Here is a 21,363-nt window from a genome sequence, read left to right on the forward strand (position 1 = left end):
TTCTATTCAATTAGCGAAGAACCAAGTTTATCATGTAGGGACGAAGCACATTGATGTTCGGTATCATTTCATACGAGAAATCATAGAAGAAGGTGGAGTCACGGTGAAGAAAATTCATACTACAGAGAATCCCTGCTGATATGCTGACAAAAGTAGTGACTGCGGTCAAGTTTCAACATTGTTTGGATTTGATCAACATTGTTGAACACTGAAGATCGAAGATGAAGACACAACCAAAATTTGTTACTGAGAGAAAATTGAAGATGTGGAATTTTGCCAAGGTGGAGATTTGTTGAGTGTCAAATTGTCCCACATCGGTTGGGGAGTGAATTGGGTGGGAATTTCACCCTATAAAAGGAGGCCTAATATTTAGGATTTAAACACACCTCTCATTTGCCTTCTTATCTTCTTAAGGCATTTGTATCTTCTCTCTTTAGTATTATTTCACTTGTATTTTTGGAGTGGAATAAAATATTGGTTGTGTCCGAGGAAGTAGGCAAAATTGACCGAACCTCGTAAATTCTGGTGTTTCTTTATTGTTGTTTTATTGTCTTATTTATTATTTGGTGGCTGTCATAATATTTGGTATAGTAGTTGTGACTCATTCACACTATATACATTTGGCTTCCGCAATACTCCTCCCTACAAAAAACTAGTTAAAACAATCTATTATATGCTACTTACAAGCACAAGTAACTTGAGTTGAAAAGAATAAAGTTTTCAACATAGAGGAACAAAAATAGAGTATTCTTTGAATTTGTAAGAAAAATTAAATATTCATTGCTTTTGGAAGATAGTAGTACTAGACTAGTGGACAAGATAAAGAATTGGAAAAGGCCATAAATTAGGGTTTTTAGCAATTAAAAAAATACCTTGACTTTTGAATTTATTGTTTCAGTCATTTTTAAAATTTTTTGAGTAATTACAAGGTGATTTTTGAGAATTTGAGTATTATATTAAGGACTTATTCAACAAATTTGTTTTAATTTGACAAAGTCTATTGGGCTTACACCTCACTTCAAAAACGCGACCCAACGCCTATTGAGACTTTCACCTCCCCCCCCCCCATATATTCAATTAAATATTTCATAAAATAATATAATTATAATAAATATTTTTAAATATGTAAAATTGCATAAAAATTTAAAATAAATGTGCTCCTCCCTGGAAAAAAACTAATTAAAACAATTTATTATCTGCACAAGTAACTTGAGTTGAAAAGAATAAAGTTTTCAACGTGGAGGAACAAAAATGAAGTATTCTTTGAATTTGTAAGAAAAATTGAATATTCATTGCTTTTGGAAGATAGTAGTACTAAACTAATGGACAAGATAAAGAATTGGAAAAGACCATAAATTAGGGTTTTTAGCAATTAAAAAAATGCCTTGACTTTTGAATTTATTGTTTCAGTCATTTTTTAAAACTTTTGAGTAATTACAAGTTGATTTTTGAGAATTTGAGTATTATATTAAAGGCTTATTTAGCAAATTTATTTTAATTTGACAAAGCCTATTGGGCTTACACCTCATTTCAAAAACGCGACTCAACGCCTATTGAGACTTTCGCCTCCCCCCCCCCCCCTCCCCTCACCATCACCTCCGAGGTATTTTTGGTGCGCCTCACCCCAGGCCTCGCCAGGAAATCGCCTTTTAAAATCAACCACTGTGAAAACTATGGAGAAAGTGTACTGTTCCAACTATAACATTTTGTTCACAAGTATATCCTTTTATATGTAAAAAAAAGTAGAAAACGAGGCCATGGTTTAATGTTATTAGTCCAAGGAAATTTGCCTTTTATTTATTAACAAGATGAATGCGATACTATTAGTGCCACTAGTAGGATGAATGAGATTTTTGAAAGGTCGAACAATTAATTAAAGGTTTGAGATGTGAGGTATAAAACAGTGCTTACCCCTATTATATACCTAATGTGAGGCAAACTTAAGTTAGGAGTTAGTGGATTTCAAATATGGAATGAGTTGAAGCTTCCGCTTGGACATAAATATTTTTGTTTCTTCTTTTTTAAAATAATTTAAAAATATTCTTTGTTCATGACCAATTTTTGTGTGAAATTTTTTCTCTCACTCATAAAACTTTTAACTTTTTTTCAAGTAAAATGCATGTTCAAACACATTTCAACTTTCAAAAATTACTATTCAACACAACTTCAGAAGCTTTGTTTTTAAGTTTGAACTAAAATCTATGTTCAAACAACTACTAGTATGTTCTATATTTTAAACCATGATTGATAACCTGATAATAACTAATACTACTATTAGGTACTATTAAATTGCAAGGGTATAAAATTTTGTTATACTATCAATTAATATAACTTAAATCCATACAGGAAATATAACTAAAAAAGGATATGTAAGTATTCAACTAGTACTATTAATTAGTCTTTAATCTTTGTAATTGGAGGGGGAAAATTTGGGTAGAAGTTGGTCAGTCCTAACCAGGGCTGAACTGCGCGTGGGAACTTCATTTAACCGGAGTTAAACATGGAGCTGCAATGGCATTTAATGCCGATTTATCTTCTTTCTCTATCCAGAAACATTCCGCTTGCGACAATACAATCGAAAACGCCAGATTCCTTTATTCATTCTCAATTCTTTCCCTCGTAAATTCTCTCTCTCCTTCTCTCTCTCTCTAGGGCTCCTCTTTCCACTATCTCTCTGTCTGCAGTTTACAGTACTGTGCAGTGTGCTGCGTCGAGCTCTCTCAAAGTACCGTACGTGTGATCAACGAAAGGAGGTGAGAAATCTCGAGCACACATGACATTCATTAATGTATTCATTGCAACAATACATATAAATATATGTTGCTTTTCTTTTTTGCTTGCACTGTTTTGGTACTTCTGGCTTTTCTTTCTCGCTGTGTTATTTGTCTCCTTGAGTTTCAGAAAAAGCTTATTTGCTTTCACTGCTTCAGTGCTTTTGCAACTCTGCACATTTTGTCTCTGTTCATTCCACTTTTTCCTTTTCGTTTTTTTAAATCTGAATGCTCTTAACTTTTTTGCTATTTTGCTTGTTTCTGCCTTCTCGTCAATGTATTTATTGAATCTCTATGTGTGTGTTTTTTGAAAAAATATTGAAAATAGCAAGTTGTTTGATTCCCGGAGAAAAAATAGCAAAGTGTCGGGAAAATTTCCTTTACTGATGAGTTGGAGAGGAGTTCGAGACATTATGACTCTGATCTGAGCTTTTCTATTTTCGCCTTTTGGAAGCGGAAAGCACATCGCCGTCGATTTCGCCATTTTTAGGCTACGCTTTCTGCAATATTAAAAGTACGCTCGTGAGTCTGCCTTTTTTCATCTTCTATTTAGTCAAATGCTTATCGGCCTTGTTTGTCTCTCTTTTTTTTCTACTCTTCTTCTTCTTACTGTTGTTCGGCGCTTCTACTGATTTGATATGTGGCTTTATTAGCACTTTTCATGTATATTCTCACTTCTCGAAAATATGTTTATATATTTGCTTTATGTCAACTCGTACTTTTTTTATGTAGCAGAGTTTATCAAGTCATTTCAGCGCATCTCTCATATCACTTTTTTTCTTTTCTCTCTGTGTGATTCAGTCAAAGACAGATTTTCAGCTGATTCAACAGTTCAACTTTGGATCTCCGTGTAAAATTCCGTTCTCAGCTAGACCGCCGATTGGACTCAGTAACTCTGCTCGAAACTTCCTCCATTTCGTGGAAGCAAAGTATTCAACAGTACTATTGATTTTGCTTGAGTTCGGGAGGGATTATATAAAATATATTTGTTGATTCGATTCCACGATAATGAGCTCTCAATCATTGAAACGGCGAATCAGAATCGGTTTGACCTCCGCCGTGTTTGCGTTCTTCTTCCTTCTCTTAATCATTGGACCGGAGTTTATTACAGGTGTGTATTCATTGAATTTACGAAGAGAAATATTAGTTACTTATATGAACAACCACATGCATAACGTTGTGGAGAGAGAGAGCACGAGTTGTGTGTATGTATGGGTGTCGGTTTTCAATGAATGAGGTTGCACTTAATTATTTGTTAGGTCTGCTTTTCTGTTATTTATTAGCACACGAGGCTCTTCCCCCATTATTCAATAGCTTTTTCGTCCCTTTCATCTCTCCATTTCAACTGTAAAATTATGCACATTAAGTTTTGTAGACGGCTATGTTATTTATCGTTATTGATTTTTCTTTACTGTTCATTTTACGATTCTGTAAGCAGGAAAACCAATTATTGGTCTTAATTTCATGGCGGAAGCAAATTCAGCTGTCACTGGGAACACAAATTTTGGTCCTCATCGCAAGCTTCTTAAACAAGGTTAGTCCTAGTAGTATAACTCACAAACAAAAATGAATTTGAAATTTAATTTTGGTCTACAAAATCTGCCATTTTTTTTTGCTTTAAGGTACGACCCTAGACAACCCAGCGAGCAGGCAGCTGCCTCCTGTTTGCTCAGGTTTACTGTACAATTTTTGCTGTGTAGGTGGCGCACGTCAGTTTTTGTTTTCTCATGTCTTTATTGGTCTTATACCCTAAAAATACAAATATTTCTCATAGTCGCCCAAAAGTTAAAGAAAAGGTTTAAACTACTTCTAATTGAAAGGACAAAAGTATATGAAAGCATCCTTTACTCGTTTGCTTTAGTTTCTGCTGTAGTTACATGTTAAAATTTGCATGCAATTTTCATAATTTAGGAAACTACTACTAGTTCAGTATCTTTCTAATTTTCTGCTGGTTAAAAGTCCATGTCTCGTGCCAGATATGTAATATCACTTTCCAAACGATTCTTTTGACTTTCGAAAGTTGAAACAACATTTATTTTATTCAGTTTGAAAAAATAAAAAAATGGTAAGCTAGTGTTTCCAATCTGTATGGTATTAAAAGAATATTTGGCAGCTCTTGTCTTCTATCCCTGCACTATAAATTTGCTCATTATGGTGCATTTTGCTGTGTGGTTCACGTGCACATAGCTGTCCTGCCATTTAAGATACTTGAAGAGACTTAATTCAAATGCCTCAATTCCCTATATTCAGCCTTTTTGATTGTGCTGTCTCTTTCTCCGCCTGTTCGATTTCAATCAAAATCACAAAAAAAGCTTAATTTGTCTAGAAGAATGCCCTATGCCCCATTGATAGCTTAAATTTAACAATTTATGATTCAGGCCCCAATAGAGCTCGTGTATTATAAAGGAGCTTAACTAAACTGTTGACTTGACACGCAAGTAATAAATAATACAATAATTTTACTATATCACCATTATTTATTATATGTTGGAAAATGCATTGGAATTAAGTAATATTCCCTTAGTTCCATTTTATGTGAATCTATTTCATTTTTTGTCCGTTTCAAAAAAAAAATGGCCCCTTTCTAATTTTGGAAACAATTAAGTTTAAACTTCCAATTCTATCCTTAATGGGAAGTTTTTATAACCACACAAATACTCTGAACCCCTTTTTGACTTGTTTAGGACCTCAAATTCCAAAATTTTTTATTTTTTTATTAAACTCTGTACCAAGTCAAACATGTTCACATAAATTGGAATAGAAAGAATACTACTTAATAAGAAGGGTAAAACAGGTATAAAATGGTAAATTATTCTTTTATTTTCCAAATTAGACAAGTAAAAATGAATATTTATTTTTAGTAAAGTGAACAAGTAAACTTGAATGGAGGGAGTACTATCCATCAAAAGTGAACTTTACCACTATTGACTCACTTTTTACCTAATAAAGCAAGTAACATGATTTAATTTCTAAAATTAAAAATCTCATTTAGTATAGAGGGTTGCACGTAAATATATTTTGGATTATGTAAAATTGTATATAAGTTAAAATCATTAAAAATTTCATTAATTACACCGATTAACGTTCACAGCTCTTTAATCCCCCTCCATTCAAAAATTCCAAAACTCAAGTTCATGGGCCAAACCCGACCCAGGATTGATAGGAAAAAAGGAAACAATAAAGCAACTACTTGGAAAAGGACAAACGATAGGTCTGCTGGTGCTGGTTTATTTTGCTGACTTGTCTGTATCCGCAATTGCCTTTTGTTGCAGGTAACCAAGTGGAAACTAACAGAATATGGGGTGACAAGTGTTCAAAAACAGATATAGTGATAAATCAGGGACCCACAGCACCTCTACCCAGTGGAATACCAACATACACAGTGGAAATTATGAATGTCTGTGTCTCTGGCTGTGATATCTCAGGTATCCATCTCAAATGTGGCTGGTTCAGCTCTGCTCGCCTTATTAACCCTCGGATATTCAAGCGCCTACACTTTGACGATTGTCTTGTCAATGATGGGAAGCCCCTTATCAATGGACATACTATTTCCTTCCAATATGCCAACACTTTTCGTTACCCACTTTCAGTTTCCTCCGTTATATGTTGATATATTTGCTGGGTCTAATAACATACACTAACACATCTTAAAGGCAAAAAACATGATTTAACAGAGCTGATTGCCTTTAGGGGATTCCTATTGTTCTTTTTTGGGCTTTAGACAATTGCTTTTGATGGACGTGGCCATGCTGAGTGCTGCCTGATTGTGGGTGTGTTAAAAGGAAGAACAATTGTCTTTCTCTGACTCCATAGGAAATCTTGTTCTAGGATGCTCTGACATTTTGTTCATATCAGAGTTACCTACTGAGGAAAATATAGTGTAGCAGTAATTTCTGGGTTTTGAATGTAAAGTATACAACTCTTTTGAGTGCTTGAGCAGTAAACATGTCGCAAAATGAATGTCCTGCAATCTCGTTCGTTTTGCTTGACAACTGCACTTTTGAAGGATTCACTGATTTTCAATTCGATGTTCACATCCTAAGATTTCATAACATTATGTGATGAATATGGATTTTACCGTGCGGTTCATTTTACAAAGCTTAAAACAGCTTACATACATTATCTGTCTACTTTGACGGTGTCACTTATTCATTGTTCATCTTTGACAATTTGAAAGTTAAATTCTGGATTTGGGGCAGACGCACTTCTAAATATGTTTTGCAGTTTCAGAAAATTTTTAAGATCCCAATTATAATATTCTTCATTTTTTTTAACTTTCTTGTAGAAAATCTGGGATAACGACCTTAAATTGGATTACCGTCAAATTTAACCAATGAAAGTTACATCTATGAAAAATTATTGGATGAAGTACGTACTTTTATTCTAATAATATCCTTGCACGCCCACCAATCGTAGGCTGGATAATGCGACGAGGTTGGCGCAATAAGTAGTGTACGCAGACTGATTAGTACGATTGAGAAATTAATAACAATAGTAAATTACCAGCACTTCTAAAATTTGCAAATCGCCAAAGAAAAGTAATCTTTGCGACGACAATTAACCAGCACGATAGGAGTAGTACTTTTTCTAAAGCGAAAAATATAGAACGAGGAATCTCTTTCAAATTTGGATGTAATGGGACCAAATTTGATCCAACCGGACGGCAACCAGTTGCAACTAAAACCTTCAAAATAAACTAGTGCAAGAAAAGATTACGCTAGCGTTTGGATATAGATTTGGTTGAAACTTGGAAAAAAAAATTGAATTTGTATTGAAAAATATTTTTTGAAAATTAAAGTTGTATTAGGACATGTATTTTATTTGAAAGAAACTTGAAATTTTGTGAGTGGAAGAAAAAACTTTACCCAAAAATGCCCTAAAACTAATTTTTTAGAGAACTCATCAGAAACTGATCATATTCCATATTTAAACGGTGTTTTTAAAAAAAATGATAAAAAACAGCCAAACGAGAGCTACATCTATTGAGCATTTGGAGTCTTGAGCAAATTGATGCACAACAGACCTTTAATTAAAAGCTTAGCTCTGAATAACAATTATACTCGTAAAAATAGCATGGTATAGGCAGTTTTCAGACTGGTTATTCAAAAATAACCAGCGTTTACTCAATGAAAAATAGTCACTATTTTGCTACAACAGAGACCGGTCCAGCATAATATACTGGAGTTCGGTGCACCTATGTATGAACTCCAGCATATTATGCTGGACCGGTATACTTTGCTGGCTCCAGTATAATATACTGGAGACTGGAGCGTCGGTGCTCCAATCTCCAGTATAATATACTGGAGGCTGGAGCATCGGTGCTCCAATCTCCAGTATATTATGCTGGATAGATATACTTGCTGGAACTCCAGTATAATATGCTGGAGTTCAAATATACTCATACTGGAACTCCAGCATAATATACTGGCGTATTTTCCGAGTTTTAAACAGTGCTTTTGCTCAGATTTATCTTTACATGAAAAGTGACTAAATTTCGATTACTTTTAAAACTGGACTATTTTTGAACGACCAGTTGTAAATCTAACTATTTTTGAATTTCTCCCAATATACTCCCCTCCATTCCATAATTTAGTCCCCCCATTCTGTTTCCTTCCTTTCTTAAAAAGTCGTCGCCATTTGACTATAATTTCGAAATTCTCTTTCAGTTGAAAAAATTGGCAAGTGTCATTTTATTATCCGTTGTTTCTAAATATTTTAATTTAAAAAAAAAAATAACCCTCACCAAGGAACATTACCAAATTGATGATGCACAAATGTGGCATGCAGCACAGAGCAGCAACTTAATAAGCCTTAGAACTCAGAAAAAGAAGGTCCGTTTTTTTTTTTTTGAGGAAGAAGGTACATTTATGTCAGAAAAAGACATGAGTCGCAAAGAAGGTACATTTATATCACAAAGAAAACTTAGTCCTTTGAATTGAACAAAGAAATAATAACGCTACAACATGAAAAGTCTTCGTCCTAAAACTACACGAACGTTAGAAACTATGGTCAAAGTACAACGAATATCAGTCTCGAAAAGCGAAGGTGACAATTCAGGTAAAGATCAAACAATCTAGAACTTCGTCTGCTTCTAGACGAATTATGCCCTCAAACGGATCATTGACGACAATAACGATGGCCAGAAGGGGTAAGGGACTTGAACGGCAATTCCTACAAAGTTGTTGGATAGCAATCAAGAGTGCCACTAACATCGCATCAAATTACAGGGCAATGACTGTCATTTTCTAGAATAGTTACACTCCAATTGCACATCATCCGGTGACAAAATTTGGCATTGATATTCCCTCCTAACCTTGTAAGGGAACACAAAATGCTAATTCTAGAACTTGCTGAAGCTAAGAAGATGAGAGGGTTCAGATTCTAACGGTAGTTGAGAATCCCGGTTCACTCTGAAGAGTGAACCATCATACCAGATAAGACAACAAAAACATGGAGGAAAGTGAGCAGTACCAGTAGCTCAAGAGCGTGGAAGCGCAATTATAATTGCTAAGGCATTTGCACCAAGGTGATGTTTCTACGACTTTTGGTGCTAAGGCTCACCCATTATATATACAGCATTGGGCAACTAAGATAGGGTCCATCCGTTTCCTAGATTGAATCTACCTACCATTGGCAGACTTCGTCTTCTCCAAAACCCGCACCTTCTCAAGAAGCTCTTGCATAGTATTTGATGCATCCTGAAAGCAAACCAAGAAGATTGTTTGACTATTCACTTTTCTAAAGCAAAGATGCAAAAAGTTGAGTGAGGAAATTCACCTTCAACTTCTTTCTCAAGTTCTCCTCCTCTAGGTCGCGGCGTTGTCTCTCCTCCGTGAATATGTCTATCAAACTTTCTTGCTCCTTGTTAAGTTCCTCTACTTTTGTTTTTGCCTCCTGCAGCTGAACATGGGGCAGAAGTATTTCAGTTTCATTAATGAATACATCAAAATCTAGTCTAATAGAGTTTTTTTACCCTTACTACAACAACAACAACAACAACAACAACAACCCAGTATAATCCCACTTAGTGGGGTCTGGGGAGGGTAGTGTGTACGCAGACCTTACCTCTACTCTGGGGTAGAGAGGTTGTTTCCAAATAAACCCCCGGCATTCCAAATAAACCTCCGGCATCCTTCCCTCCAAGAACTTCCCACCTTGCGCTTGGGGAGACTCGAACTCACAACCTCTTGGTTGGAAGTGGAGGTTGCTTACCATCAAAGCAACCCCTCTTGTCAGAGTTTTACCCTTACTATTACTAAAAAAATTGAACGTTCGTAGATTCACTAGCAGGAACCAAGGAAAAGTCCAAGGACCTTGAGGTCATATTTCCAGTTCCCAGTACAACAACAAAGGAGCATAAACGAAATGCTATCACAACATCACCTCGGAAGGAAAAAAATTGATTCCCAGTTTTTCTTACATCAACACCTACTATATATAACTAGCTACTCCAGCAGGCAAAACACTGCAGCTTTCATGCAGAGAAATGCAGCTATTTTGGTAAGTAATAAACATGAAAATCTCATCTAACCTGAGCTTCAAGTGATTTGGATCTCTCTCTTTCTTGCTGCAAATCACGCAACAGATCACCGAGAATCTCTTCCTCTTTCCTTCGCAACCTGTTGAATAAATAAACATTTTGACAGTGAATTTGAGCCTAAAATACAACAAAATGGTTTCATAATTATGTAAAGCTTGTAGGACCAGCACCTTTCTTTAAGCTCACGATTCTCTTCTTTTAACTGCTCTATAGATTCAGTGAGAGTATCTGGCAGCACGTCATCATTCTTATCAGCGTCTCCCTATAGGACCAAATAACCAAATTTATCAATCCCACTATCTGCTCCAACTCTCCATGACAATGAATTCTAAAAAGAGTAATTTTCCCCAATGAAAACCTTCAAAAGTTGATGAGTGAAATTAGGTGCTCAAAAATTTGGGCCAAACCAACCCCATATCCCTGCCCAAAAAATGTACAAACATATACAGTCTATTGTAGTCACTGTTAGAATCTCCTAAGTAGCTTCAAAACTTTCATCAAGACATACGGGAATGTATCAGAGAACGTTTTAAAGAGCCACTGTCTATATCTGCAGTAATTGACATAATACTCTGGCATATATATTGCTAAATGGAGGCAATTCTATCATCAAAGAGTGCTTAAGCAGTGCCAGAAACTAAGGCAACGGGAACAACATTTGGAGCTTAAAAGGGTACATAGATCAGGTGTAACCTTTCTTGAATTTCTAGTAACTCGCTTGAATCCACCAGGTGAACATACTTGCTCAGCAACTCTTTGTCCAAAGCCTGGCGGGGAATGCATAACCTGAGAGCCAACTTTTCCATTATTATACTTCTGATGTACACCTGGTTGATTTGGAAGGTCATTTTCATCGCTGTCATCTTCGGCAGAAGTTGAGGATGGCTCAAAAGAACTTGGTTTATTTCCAGATCTTCTGGCTTTGCTATCATGCTTGCCATTTAGATGTCCAAAACCATTACTCTTCTCAGATGACTTTCCTGAACTTTTATGTTTCGATTGAGATGCTGAAGAATGATAACCAGGAGAATTCTCTGTTTACAAAAATAATTATGTACTTATCATCTGTTATAATAAGAAACTAGATATAATCAGAAAGCAAGATCATATTCTCAAACTGAGATATCAAAAGTAAAGTAAACAAAAATCTCCACAAAAAGCATTAAACCTAATTAACTGAAGCAGTATCTTCTTTGAGATAGAGATTACTATGAAAAAACATGAACACAAGTCCCCAGGCAAAGCGCCAAACCTTATAAAAGGTTGTCTTAAGTATTGACAAAGAACAAAAAGAAAAATCAAGATAGGAAAGAAATACATCAACCATACCTCCTTCAAAAGCTTTCTTATTCCGCCTAGGAGCATAGCCAATTTTGTGACATAAAGTTGACCTGGAAAGGAATAAGGAGTATACTAAGTATATGAAACTCTGGAAAAGGACAACACAGAGACAAACAGAACACACCAGTAAGTTTTTTGCATCTGCACTAATCGAGATTCAAGTCTTGAAAGAACTGTTGTACGCTCAAACCCTTGCTTGTCATGAGCTGGTTCAACAAAATTGGCTTCTAAAACACCTGCCATCAAATGTAACAAAGCAATAAGCACTTTAAACAGGCAAACCTAAAAAAGAAAGAATCTTGAGATAAAATAGCAGACCTATAACACCACGACCGTCACTTCCGGGAGCATGCCAAAGCCTCCAAAATGGCTAATAACATAAGGAAACTTTAGTACAGATCACTACATCACAAAATGCAGAATGTTCTGCCATGCAATGGCTCCAAACTATGCATCTTTTATTGTCAATAGGGAAAGTCTACATAAAATCAATCACACCATTTTTAACAAAGTTGGACTATAAGAATGAGAAATTGTGCTTTGTGAATTAGCAGATTGCAGGCTTTGGAAACAACGATATTATTTCATTGCAGGATAAGGTAAAATATCAAGTTACATATCTCATCAAGAATGAATCTGATACTGCAGATCCGCACATAGACAAAGGTACTGGAGAAAGCATTCCATCATATAGTCAAAAAGACATCATCAACAACTACAACAATCATCACAGTTCACTAAAACCATTTGCACTTCCGAAAAGAGGACAAACCTTAATAAGTCGATTTTTATGGTAGACATTAAACCCCTGAACATCAATATGAGCTTTTGCATCCTTTACAAACCCAATTTTCACAGTAGCCACCATCTACAAGCACCAAAATGACAATGAATGAGAACAAGATTGAGGACTGAAGAAAAATCCAAATAGAGTTTGCATTCAAAGACATTACGTTGGAATCCTTGGGTACTCCATCCGCACCAGGCATAGGGCGGTATGTGATCTCTTGGGTCATCATCATATCATTTACTATGTTATGGTGCTCAACATCTTTACCGCGCAGAATAATTCGAAAGGCAGGAGGAATTCTTAGATATAGAATTGATGCATAGCTCTGAAAATCCAAGAGAACACGTGATAAAAACAAAATTACTTTCTAAGGAAAAGTATCATACACGTACTTTAAGTACCTGCATTCAATATCAAACTTGAAAATAATTGGTAAAGGTTGTTCTGAGAGTATACGAGGAAAATTCTGGTTTAGAACTACTTTTGATCCAAAATGTTAGGATGACATTTGCGACCAAGACGCACATGGAATATTTAGGTTAGACCATAGTCACTCTTGAAAGCCTTGATCAACATGGGGAAAGGCGTAATGCCCACTTGATAAGTGCAACTGCTCCTTAGTTCCAGGAGAACATAAACCCCCACATTCCAAGCCGGAAAGTAGAAATGCTGTCAAGACAACCTCTTTTTGCAAATATTATCCACCTAGGTATTAGCAGTGTACATTTTATAGCTAGAGATCAATTTAAGCGCCCTTCATATAGAATTAAAGAATCAACAGGAACTAATTAATTTCCTCACAGAACCTCAAAGACATGAAAACTCAAACAACCAGGTTACATGTAACAAAAAGGTCACCACTCACACATGGCAAAACAAGTATGAACTCACTTACCCTTAGCGAATGCCTATACGTCAAGAAATGCTTGGAGTTTGGATACTGTTTAGCCATCTGTATGCTCTTCTCATCACGGTTGACTCCTCTAATTTGAATATCCTGAAGGAGAGAATGAAAGTATCACTCGAAATTTAAGAATCATGTGACAGCACGTTAAGTAAGGCAGAGAAACGAGCAATAAGTAAAGAAGGAGAAAATGAAAGTAACATGTCACTCAAAAACTAAGAATCATGTGACAGCACATAAAGTAAGACAGAGAAACGAGCAACAACAAAAGAATTTTAGAGGGGTACATGTGGATCGGCATCAAAATCTAGCTCCAGTAGTCCTTGATCATCCTCCCACAAATTGTATACTATAATCCGAGTGCCCTGACCTTTCATCGGATTAAACTGCAGCATGTGTAGAACAAAAGTTGAATGGTTAGCAGATAAACACAAATTATGCAACTTTATAGGCATGGAATAGTTCATTAAGTTCAACCCACACAAATAAGCTTCACAATAAGGTTGCACACTGGCTGATCCAAGATGAACACTTGAGATGCTAGAATCTGTATGCTAAATTTAATATTACGACAGCTGAATTCATTTTGGGGGTGAGACTGTATGTTCATTTTTTTTATAGATGAACTGTATGTTCATTCAATGCTGGGATCAAGGTTATACACGAACTTTTTGCAAATCTTTCCAGCTGTGCACTTTGTAATTTAACATTTCATCACAGCTTATATCTTCTCATTCACTCCTTATAAGATCTTTCATAACTAGTTTAACAGTAGTGGAAGGATTTAAAATACAACTCTCTTTTTCGGGGGATTGTGGGAGGGGGAGTAATTTGGAAGATTTACCTGTCTAAGAAGATCGGCTTCACTTGAAAAAGGGGACCACTGAATTATGGTTTCAAGATTCTTATCCCAGTCGCTAGTAGATGATCGTATTATCTTGTCCCACCCTTCTCCTCTTTTCTCATAGTCAAGCTGTCACACCAGCAAGAAAACAAAATAAATATAAGGGATTGTGCATCACATCTATAGTTACTATTATCCATGAAGGATTACAAAAATCATACTCATGAGGGGAACTAGTGCTCTCTCTTTGCTAGGACTTATAAATAGAAGTCCACAAAATGAAATGCAAGAACCACTATCAAGGCAAAAAGTAAGACCAGCATACCTATTAGCAAGTCCAAAAACATGTTATCAAGTTTTCTTACAAAGCTCATGTTAGTTTATTGCATCTGTAGCTTACAAAATGTGAGGAAGAGCGCAAAGACTAGTACAAAATCTCCATAAATAACTGAAGTCCAACTACAGCAGAGTTTGAGCAAAACGGAAGTTAGAATGCATAATATAAAGTTTACATCAACAACTGAACCCCGTATAAAGCGCGAGCTTGTTTACTTGAGGTTTAGAATCTAACATGAAAGTAGGGGCAAAGAGTTGATTAACTGGATTCTGACTAGCGAATCGCAATAGAAGCATTTCAAGAAGCAATTTGCCATGGACAGGGACACCAGATCCACATGTACACGGTACACCATAAGATCACAAATACAAAGGAAATTTCTAAATAATTCAGCATGCTTACCATGGGAACGACGATGTCTTCCATTCCCGTGCTTCGTAGAAATGTGTAGGACAACAATCCAACGCTCTGTGTGGGGCTGAAAGCAAAAGATAATACCTGAGTAAATAGCGATACTGAACCACCAAAAGAATAAAGAGAGAAAACAACAGTCGAAAGGATGAATGTTTGCAACTACAAGAGTGGGAGACAGCACAAGAGCCTGAGAAGTTTGAGATCAGACATCACTAACTTACAGAGGTAAATGAGAAACTAAGAGATCATAACTCCATGGGAGCATGTCGGTGTCGGGGATATAACAAACCTGTGTTACACAGAGTCTTCATTTTCCTTAATGTACCCACACTGAAAACTAGCTAAAAACTAAACATACCCACACGGATATTTGATCGTACACAGTTTTACAGCATGATAGCTAACTAGCCGCCGCTCCAGGCTACCAGTTTATACACCTGGTTTCCTAGTTATATCCCATTGGTCCCAACATAAGTGCTGGTTTTAAGTATATGGAGGTGCTATGCTAGAGCTCGATAGTAGTACCACATTATATAATTGTAGCCACAAACTAGCACAAAACTGATCCAAACTTCCCATCATCTGAGGCAATATACTAAAGGTTAAAGCATAATATGGAAAAATTAAACCCTCTCAGTGACATGAAACTTCAAATTGATAAGATTGAAGTAAGTCTGCAACTCCACATGCATACCCCCCTCCCCACTAATACTCTTAATTTTTTTTTCTAGATTCTTTTTTTTCCCCGGAAAAGGGCCTAAAATGCCCCTTTACTATATGAAATAGGACAGGCTAGCCCTCCGTTAAAAGTTGATCTCTTTTCTGCCCTTGCTGTCAACAAATGGGCTTGTATATGCCCTCCATCACTAACGGAAGACTCGTAAAGCCACGTGGAATATATGTGAGGGCAAGTTAGACCTAGTTCGAATTGTTCAGGGGCATATATGAGTCAGTTATAATAGTCATTTTTCAAACACTTCACAACTCCATATCAATTTACTTAGACACCTATTTAACAATACCAAACCAATTATCACAGCAAATAAACTAAGTCATAGACACAAACATTCAAATGAATGACAATGACCTCATTAAATCTTAGTAGCTCAAAGGGGTCGAATCATAACAAAAGACAATGTCGGAATGTTCTAGTAGCTCAAAGGGGTCGAATAGGAAGTGTCATTACGGACTTACTGCCAATTATTTCATGGCATAGACACATTTAAATGTTGGGAGAAGGTTTTTCAAGTGCCCAAAGCATGAGGTAAGTAAATCTTTTGATGGGTTCTTTTAATTATTCTGATTTGCTTGTAAATTTGTTTTATTTATTTTTGGTTTTAGGATGAAAAATATTTCTATTGGGAATAGCAAGATGAAGAGCTTCCTCTTAGAGTTTCAAATCTCATATGTAGTTCAAAGAAGGAAAAGGAAGCTCTAATCCGTGAAAGAAATGCTCTCCAAAGAAAAATTTGATCTTGAGAATGTTATGATGGTCGTCGATCATGGAGGAATAGAAGCCTTGAAATTGAAAAGAAATGTTCTAATGAAGAAAGTGACCGATTTAGAGTACTTAGTTGTGCTTGATACTAAATTTCGGAAGAAGATATGGATTTTCATGTGTGTGATATTGGGATGTCTTGTTATGTTCTTTGGATTAGTGGGAAATGATATGTAATGTTAGTGTTATTGTGGCTCAATTGTTGTCTTTTATTATGTAATGAAGCTTTATGTTTTTGTGCAAGGATTTAATGAAATCATTGCCATTCATTTGTTGTGTCTATGACTGAGTTTATTTGCTATGATAATTAGTTTGGTGTTGTCAAATAGGTGTCTAAGTAAACAAATATGGAGTTGTGAAGTGTTTGAAAAATGACTATTATAACGGATTCATATATGCCCCTGTACAATTCGAACTAGGTCTAACTTGCCCTCACATATATTCCACGTGGCTTTATGATTCTTCCGTTAGTGATGGAGGGCATATAAGAGCCCATTTGTTGATGGCAGGGGCAGAATAGAGACCAACTTTTAACGGAGGGCTAGCCTGTCCTATTTCATATAGTAAAAGGGCATTTTCGGCCCTTAGGGTAGTGTGTACGCACCTTCCTATCCAAGGTCATGTCCTCGTCCTCGTCCTCGGTGAGCTGAAGCATCGTCATGTCTTGCCCAATCACCTTTCCCTAATACTTATTCGGCCTACCTCTACCTATCCTAAAGCCCTACAAGCCCAAGCTCTCACACCTCCTCACTAGAGCATCTGTGTCTATCCTCTTCACATGCCCGAACCATCCAAGTCTCGCTTCCTGCATCTTGTACTCACAGGGCTATGCCCACCTTGTCACGAATAGCTTATGGCCGCACATCTATCTCAATATCTTCATTTCTGCCACCTTCATCTTCTGGACATGGACTCTGCTACTTTCATCTTCTGGACGTGGGAGTTCTGACTGGCCAACACTCAGCCCTATACAGCATAACCGGTCGAATCAACACTCCATAAAACTTACATTTAAGTTTTGGCGACACATTCTTATCACATAAAAAGGTTTCAAGTAAACCTTCATTTCATCCACCCCTCCCCAATACGATGTCTGACATCCTAATCAATATCCTTATTCCCTTGTATAACTTACCCAAGATACTTGAACTTTCTCTCCTAGGGATGACTTGTGAATCAAGTGTCACGTCTTCGTCCACTTCATGAGTCGCACCACTGAACTTGCACTCCAAGTATTCTATTTTGGTCCTGCTCAGCTTGAAACACTTAGACTCCAGGTCTGCCTCCAAACTTCTAACCTCGCGTTAACACCACCTCGCGTCTTGCCGATCGGAACAATGTCAACTGCAAATAACATGCACCACGGCACCTCTCCTAAATGTGGCGCGTCAGTGTGTCGACCGCCAGGGCAAATAAAAATGGGATGAGGGTTGACCTCTGGTGCAGCCCCATCACAATTGGGAAGTGTTCCGAGTCTCCTCCCACTATCATCACTCGAGTTCTTAGTTCCATCATACATGTCCCTAACTACCCTAATGTATGCAACAGGAACACATCTAGCCTCCATTCATCTCCATATAACCTCGCTCGGCACTTTAGAACTTCACAAATTTACTTCTCACTTGTTGGCCCCGAACACCCCCAATCCCATCTTCTACCTGCCCCATGTGAGGCAGGGTAAAAAGATGTTCATTTTTCTGCTCCATTTCCATACCTAGATAAGGCACGGTTTCACGGAGGATATCCCATTGGTCCCATACATAGCCACTTCTAGTGAGGGAATAAGAGGGAGTTGTTCCCCCTTATAACTGATAAAGGCAGCATGTCATGACTTGATGATAACAATTGTGCGCTAAATGTAAAATTGGCGTCCTACTCCTTGCCAACTACGAATACCTTTACTAAGAATCACAAAACGATGATCATCTAAACAATAGAAGAAAACATTGCACATATGAAACCAAGCACATAATATGTTGATAAATAGAGAGGAAACAATACATGAGTTACGACAAGAAGATCAGGAATGAAACTCCAGTAACATGTATGCCTTGGCCAATTTCCAAATTTATACCAGCCAAACTGAAAAATGTAAGAAGAGACCAGTTAAAGGAGGTAGAAGTAACAACCTTTTCCCTGGTTTTCCACTAGAACGTGAGAAAACAATCACATCTGCTCCAAGCCTCATGGTACTTGTCTTGAATCCATTTCCATCTATACAAAAGCACAAAAATAATTTATATGGTGAATTAAACATTACTGATAATCTAAACAACTGAACAGAAACTACCGATATAAAAAAATATCTCAGTTAAAACTCACACTGTCCAATAGTATCTGCCACTTTACTTTTCACAGAATATCCCAGTGACATGCAATGCCTCATTTTATCAGGATCCATTCCACCACCATTATCTGTAGAAGAATGGGCAAGATGGAAAAAACCAGCAGTCGCACAAAACAAAGGGAAAAGAAGAAGATGACAGCGTACATAGTCGATCAAGAAAGAGGGTTAGATCATAAAAGATATGAGAATTTCAGAAAAGCTAATGAAATAACATTTAAGGGTGGTTATGCGAAAGGTTTGGCCAGATTATAGCTCCTAACTACCATGAAGCATAACCTATCCACAGTTTTTAAATAAACCATCTAATAGCAAACTCCATGGTTAGGCCATGTTTTCCCGGGAACTAACATTGAGATTTCTTCTTCTCATATAGACATTGAACACAAAATCGATGTCCTCTTTATTGAATCACATGGATTAAAGATAAGTGAAACATAATCATTCTTCTCTTTACCAATCCCAATATGTTGAAGGAAAACGGAAGGAAAAAAAAAGGATAGTGTTCTTATTTTGACATAACAAAGACTTTAAAGGGAAGAGAGGAGGGAGGGTAGTTGTGGACAATGGGGGCCAACTCTGGGAAAACTCATTTGTAGGGGAAGAATAGTTCTAGCATTCATGTTAAAACGCAGAAGGAATTCAGTAAAGTTGAATACCTTCAATCAGAAGCATTCTGCTTCCATCTTTTTTGTTTTTGACCATATCAATGTTCGCATATGTTGCTCCATTGATGACCTAATCAAAGAGAGGTGAACTTAAAATGTTATGTGAAGCGGCAACAAAGACACTAGCGTATTATGCCAAAAAGTATACCTCATCCAATGCATTATCCAAAAGCTCTGCAAAAGCTGCAGACTAGATATGATCAGAAAAGATGAAATCAAAAAGGCAAAAACTGTAAGGTTATGTAATAACCTAAAAATATTATGGTAAAGTAATAATTTACCTCCAAGTGCCCACTTATGACTGGTGGCATTGGAGTGTAGGAATTTGGGATGAACTCTGACGTGATCTATACCACCTACAATATTAAAAAATTATGTTACACCCTCAAGCTAAAATAATCCTCCCAACTACAAGAGCCCAAAAAGGGAACATGCAATATCCTTTCAAAAAATGCATTACCAAGACATATTAATACTTAAATAAGGTTAGATGATAAACAGAGTCTTACTAATAGACATCTTTTGATACATTCTGCTGACTGAAGAGGAAAAAAGGAATTCCTTTATAAAAACTTAAGTAACTTACCAAATAAATAAGCAATTGTTAAGTCACCAAACTACTACCCATAGCTTCCCCAATATTCAACAAGAATACAAGATTGAGAAAAGCGAATTCATTTACCCATTTTAAGCTACAAAAATCCACCAAAAAGTTAAAATCTTAAGGCTCCGAACTACTACTCATAGCTCCACCCATTACCCCATACTCAACAAGATTGTGAAAATCGAATTCACCCCCCCCCCCCAAGTATCCCCAAAACAAATTAAGCTATAATAATCCACCAAAATGCACAAACAAACAGTTAACACAAAAAATGAAACGACAAGAGCACATAATTGCTGGTATGCACGAGTTATTAACACGAATAAATATAGCATCAACAAAGTGCGCTGCGCGAAAGTATTTTCATAGGAGTGAAATTGACAATAATAAGATCCCATATTTCTGACGAATACAGTGTAGGATTTGCTGAATAATAAACCTGAAGATAATCCGGAAGCAGAAGAAGAAGTCCCTTCATAATCTCCAGCCTTCCAAAATTGCTTACTCTCCGAAGAAGAACCTAACTCCTTATTATTGCTTCCGTTAAGCGGCGGAGCCGGTAACGGCAACGGGGTTTCCTTAGGCGGAGGCAAAGGATCCAAAAATCCCAACGGCAATGGGAAATTCACATCCTCCACACTCTTCCTTTTCTTCTTCGGCCTATTACTGCCAACAAAACCGTCCGAATCAGAATCGGAGTCGTCGCTACTGCTTAGGTCAATAAACACCGATTGAGTCGCCGATGAAGAACCCGCCGGCGGCTTCTTCTTCATAAACCCTTCCACAACTTCTTGCTTAATTACAATATTAGGATTCGCCATGCAAAACACAAAAGTGTGAAGCAGAAAGGAAAAACGAAAAGGGAGTGTAAAAGAGTATTTAGAGAAGAATTTAACGAAGTAAAAGGAAAGGGAGATTCAAGAATTTTAGATGAAGAGACGTATACAGGGTTTCACGTACTCGGCGATGTTTAATGAACCGTTGGATCTACTTGGGATTTGCGTCAGGTTTTTTTGCAGTGGTTCCTTTTTCTTTTGTTGAAGTGGGTCCTTCTTAATTATCACGAATGGAATTTATTTAAGTAGGAGATAATTGGTGCCGGTCTGTATTGGCTTATTTTAGACTCGGCGATGTTTAATGAACCGTTGGATCTACTTGGGATTTGCGTCCGGTTTTTTTGCAGTGGTTCCTTTTTGTTTTGTTGAAGTGGTCCTTCTTAATTATCACGAATGGAGTTTATTTAAGTAGGAGATAATTGGTGCCGCTCTGTATTTGCTTATTTTAGGTGTTTTTAAACCAAAATAACTT

At 36.8% G+C, this 21,363-nt stretch overlaps 2 protein-coding genes across 2 annotated transcripts; one reads left to right on the forward strand and one right to left on the reverse strand.

Moving 5' to 3' along the window:
- Nucleotides 1-2,535: 2,535 nt before the first annotated feature.
- LOC107791947 (protein TAPETUM DETERMINANT 1-like) lies at nt 2,536-6,863 on the forward strand. Its single transcript, XM_016614110.2, has 4 exons — nt 2,536-2,753; nt 3,573-3,882; nt 4,210-4,305; nt 6,044-6,863. Exons 2-4 carry the CDS (start codon nt 3,780-3,782, stop codon nt 6,379-6,381), a joined length of 537 nt encoding a protein of 178 aa, XP_016469596.1. The 5' UTR covers nt 2,536-2,753; nt 3,573-3,779; the 3' UTR covers nt 6,382-6,863.
- A 2,079-nt stretch (nt 6,864-8,942) lies between these two features.
- On the reverse strand, nt 8,943-21,145 carry LOC107791948 (protein MICRORCHIDIA 7). Its single transcript, XM_016614111.2, has 20 exons — nt 20,495-21,145; nt 19,733-19,807; nt 19,600-19,634; nt 19,443-19,521; nt 18,762-18,854; nt 18,569-18,653; nt 14,930-15,005; nt 14,191-14,319; nt 13,634-13,732; nt 13,338-13,439; nt 12,606-12,767; nt 12,425-12,520; nt 11,971-12,022; nt 11,777-11,888; nt 11,641-11,702; nt 11,005-11,345; nt 10,482-10,573; nt 10,303-10,390; nt 9,549-9,671; nt 8,943-9,469 (listed from the first exon to the last, which is right to left on the reverse strand). Exons 1-20 carry the CDS (start codon nt 20,874-20,876, stop codon nt 9,392-9,394), a joined length of 2,361 nt encoding a protein of 786 aa, XP_016469597.1. The 5' UTR covers nt 20,877-21,145; the 3' UTR covers nt 8,943-9,391.
- Nucleotides 21,146-21,363: the final 218 nt, after the last annotated feature.

Source organism: Nicotiana tabacum, chromosome 6 (assembly GCF_000715075.1).
Source record: "Nicotiana tabacum cultivar K326 chromosome 6, ASM71507v2, whole genome shotgun sequence".
Taxonomy (NCBI): Eukaryota; Viridiplantae; Streptophyta; class Magnoliopsida; order Solanales; family Solanaceae; genus Nicotiana; species Nicotiana tabacum.